The following is a 3,063-nucleotide window of genomic DNA, read 5'->3' on the forward strand; positions in this document are numbered from 1 at the left end:
CAAGTCTAAATAAGATAAAGAACACACAGGTTGATTTAATACTAAAATTATTTTTCCATCAATATAAAAAAAATTGTCATTAAAAAAAAATGAAAATAAAGTATCATCGACATCTTCCTATTATAGTCTTGATATGTAAGATATCAGTGTCACAACATGACACAATGAAAACTAAAAAAAAAACCCCGCTTTTTCATACATTTCTATGTACGGCTTAAAAACAACTTAAAATAACAATTCAGTGTTAAAAATTGAAAACAAAATCTGTGAGGTTCACATCTTCGTTACAAAATTGAGCACGCAGTTTTGAAAAGAGCTGTTACTTGGCAATCCCCGATATTTTCCTTCTGGTTTTGAAACATTAAATGCATTTTCTGTATTTTCAATATTAAATTGCTCAGAAAGGATTGCACGAGTATCGGTTAATGGTTTGGGATTCTCAAGTTTTATCTGCTTATTAGATGGATTCAAAATGTTAGAGCATATTGTCTTCATGAGTGACCCTAATCTATTAGCACCCAGTATGTGGTCAAACTTAACAGAACCATCATATAAAACAGGTCTACGATAAAAAGGACTGCTAACCGATTTATCAATTTCGTATATTGCATTCATATACATCTGATACGATTTTAGGGTCTGACAATCCTTCTCTAAATATTGTCTGACAGATTTTGGTGCAATATAGCGATGGTGTAGCCCTCCATTATAGGTTTTATTATCCTTACCCCGGCATTCAATATAGTTTCCGTTATCATCTTCTCCTAATTGTATTTGAGAAATTTGCAGATTACGGTGTTCGTCACGACCACGTAGACCAAAATATTTACAGTTGTAGAAAAAAACAGTATGCAATAAACTTTCGGATGAATGATTACCAAACACAGACTTGTCCCACAATATTTCTTCCTGTTCAACTGAAATTGGATCTGCTTGTTTAACATTTATACCATGCCCATCTGATGTTAATTTCTTCATCTGTGCATCAAGTATTTGTCTAAACCTCAGAAAGTTAAGATTAGAAACACCGTGTGACCGCATTCCTCTTAGAAGTCCAGTTACAAGAAGATAAAGTGTTTTCGCTGGATATTTCTCTCCATTCTTTTTCCGAACTTCTACTACAAATTTTCCTAAAATGCTGTTAATATCTTGAACAGACAAATCCTTCAGGTTTGGTATAATTAAACCACTACCAATTTTAGAATTCTTCCAGTCTTCATAGACATTAACTGCCCATTGTGTGGCTTTCTTTGTGTTTTTGTTCTCAGCATCTTCAATAAGTGTATCAATTTCATTGTCTGTCATTTCTGCAAACCTTGATTCGACTCCTTGTTCCTGATCTTTAGGTTCTTCATCCTAAAATAAGATAATATCACATAATTCAACACATGGCAGAGGCAAAATCCAGCAGTGGCAAATATTTCATGAATGTTCCGGATGAGAACAATTAAACGATAAAACTAGTCGGAAGTTTCCGTAAATGATTATATCAAGGGTCTAAATAGCAGATCCAGAACTTTTTATTTAAGGGGGAGGGCTGACTGACCTAAAAGGAGGGGGCGCGCGTCATGCTTCAGTGATTCCCTATATAATCAACCATTTTTTTTCCACAAAAGAGGGACCCGGGACTCCATCCCTTGGATCCGTCTATGGGTCCACACCTCAAATCATGCCATAATGGGTCTGCGCGTGGCAGATAATTCTAAAAAAAAAGACGTACCTTGACATTTTGGATCTTTCCGTTTTCCGAAGGAACTTGCAACCATAGATCTAAGTCTAGTCCTAGGTCAAATGAAACAGCTGAGGTGTCGATTAAATCTCCAGATGCATTTTCATCCATCACATTACTAGGAAACTCTCCAAAAAAGTCCTCTATATTTACATTTCTCAGTTCCATTTCATCCTCCAATGTTTCTAATACTTGTGATAAGATCATATCATCCTCCGATAATTCATGATGAAATCCACCCATTTCAACGTCTTGTTGGGCGGATGTGATTTATGCGGGAAAATTGTTGACGTCATGTGTTAAAACAGTTATTGGCCAATCAAATCGGTATATGTTTTAATTTGCACAGCACGAGATGACCCATTAACCCGAACTCCTTCGTCGTTCGGGTTAAACAGGGTCACTCGAGCTGTGCAAATTAAATCCCATATACCGACTTGCTTGGTCAATAACTATAATGTGACACCAGTATCGTGCGACGTTTCATAAAAAAGACCATTCAAATATCTACTTGAGAGTCGGACTGCCTGAGTTCCTAGATTGAGGCTGTGACCCGAAGTACTATTTTGACATTCAAAATATGTTAAACTACTAAGGAAACATATCTGCAAAACTTCACAGAACAAATGGGTATATTTATCCCTGATAGAAGATTGCTCAAATTTGGACTAAACCATTCGATTTACATTTACTGGTCTGAATATTCAGGTATGGCAGATGTGTTGAGTGTGGGTAGTGGGGGAGGGGAGGGGTTTGGAGGATGCATAAAAAAAAAACGTTTAACAAATTTCCAGGCAGAAAATATGAGTACTAATCTTTCAATCTTTGAAAGTTTGCACATTTCTCTTCATGTTTGCTACATGTATGCTCAATGCTCCACCGCCTACGATAAATTCTAACCCCCCTTTTATCTATAACTTTGATTGCTCCTTGATATTTCCTTCCTTTCGATTACCTTTTATTTTTACCATTCTTAATTTTTTATGACCCAAGAAGTGTCATTGATGATTAATGTCCAACAGCAAGTATTACATGCATAACATACTAGTAGTAAAGTGATATGAAAACGAACATATGAATTCACAAGAACGAATAAATAACTATATATATATATATATAGATACTTATTTCTAATTCTTTAACTTGACAGGAGATTTAATCAACGTTGTCCCGCCCTCGGAGCATGCTACCACAAGATTTGACTAAGTACACCAATATTGATTGAAAATAAAGTAATTTGAATATTATTCTACTTTCATAATACACACATTGAAAATACTTTCATGATAAAATTTAAATGAAAATGAAAATGAAAGTGTGTATATCATTTAACC

The 3,063-nt window shown here is 35.1% G+C and overlaps 1 protein-coding gene across 1 annotated transcript; it reads right to left on the bottom strand.

Annotated features, from left to right (window-relative positions):
- Window positions 1-273: 273 nt before the first annotated feature.
- On the bottom strand, window positions 274-2,174 carry LOC139484070 (uncharacterized protein KIAA1958-like). The gene is made up of 2 exons (XM_071267793.1): window positions 1,721-2,174; window positions 274-1,356 (listed from the first exon to the last, which is right to left on the bottom strand). The coding sequence occupies exons 1-2, from the start codon at window positions 1,970-1,972 to the stop codon at window positions 274-276; spliced, it is 1,335 nt and encodes a 444-aa protein (XP_071123894.1). The 5' UTR covers window positions 1,973-2,174.
- Window positions 2,175-3,063: the final 889 nt, after the last annotated feature.

The sequence above is a fragment of the Mytilus edulis genome, chromosome 8, assembly GCF_963676685.1.
Source record: "Mytilus edulis chromosome 8, xbMytEdul2.2, whole genome shotgun sequence".
Taxonomy (NCBI): Eukaryota; Metazoa; Mollusca; class Bivalvia; order Mytilida; family Mytilidae; genus Mytilus; species Mytilus edulis.

Bases quoted from the DNA above. Each gene is read 5' to 3' on its own strand.
- LOC139484070 (XM_071267793.1), bottom strand. From the start codon at position 1,972: ATGGGTGGATTTCATCATGAATTATCGGAGGATGATATGATCTTATCA. The intron at 1,357-1,720 runs GTACGTCTTTTT...ATCTTATTTTAG, and splicing joins GAAAGATCCAAAATGTCAAG to GATGAAGAACCTAAAGATCA.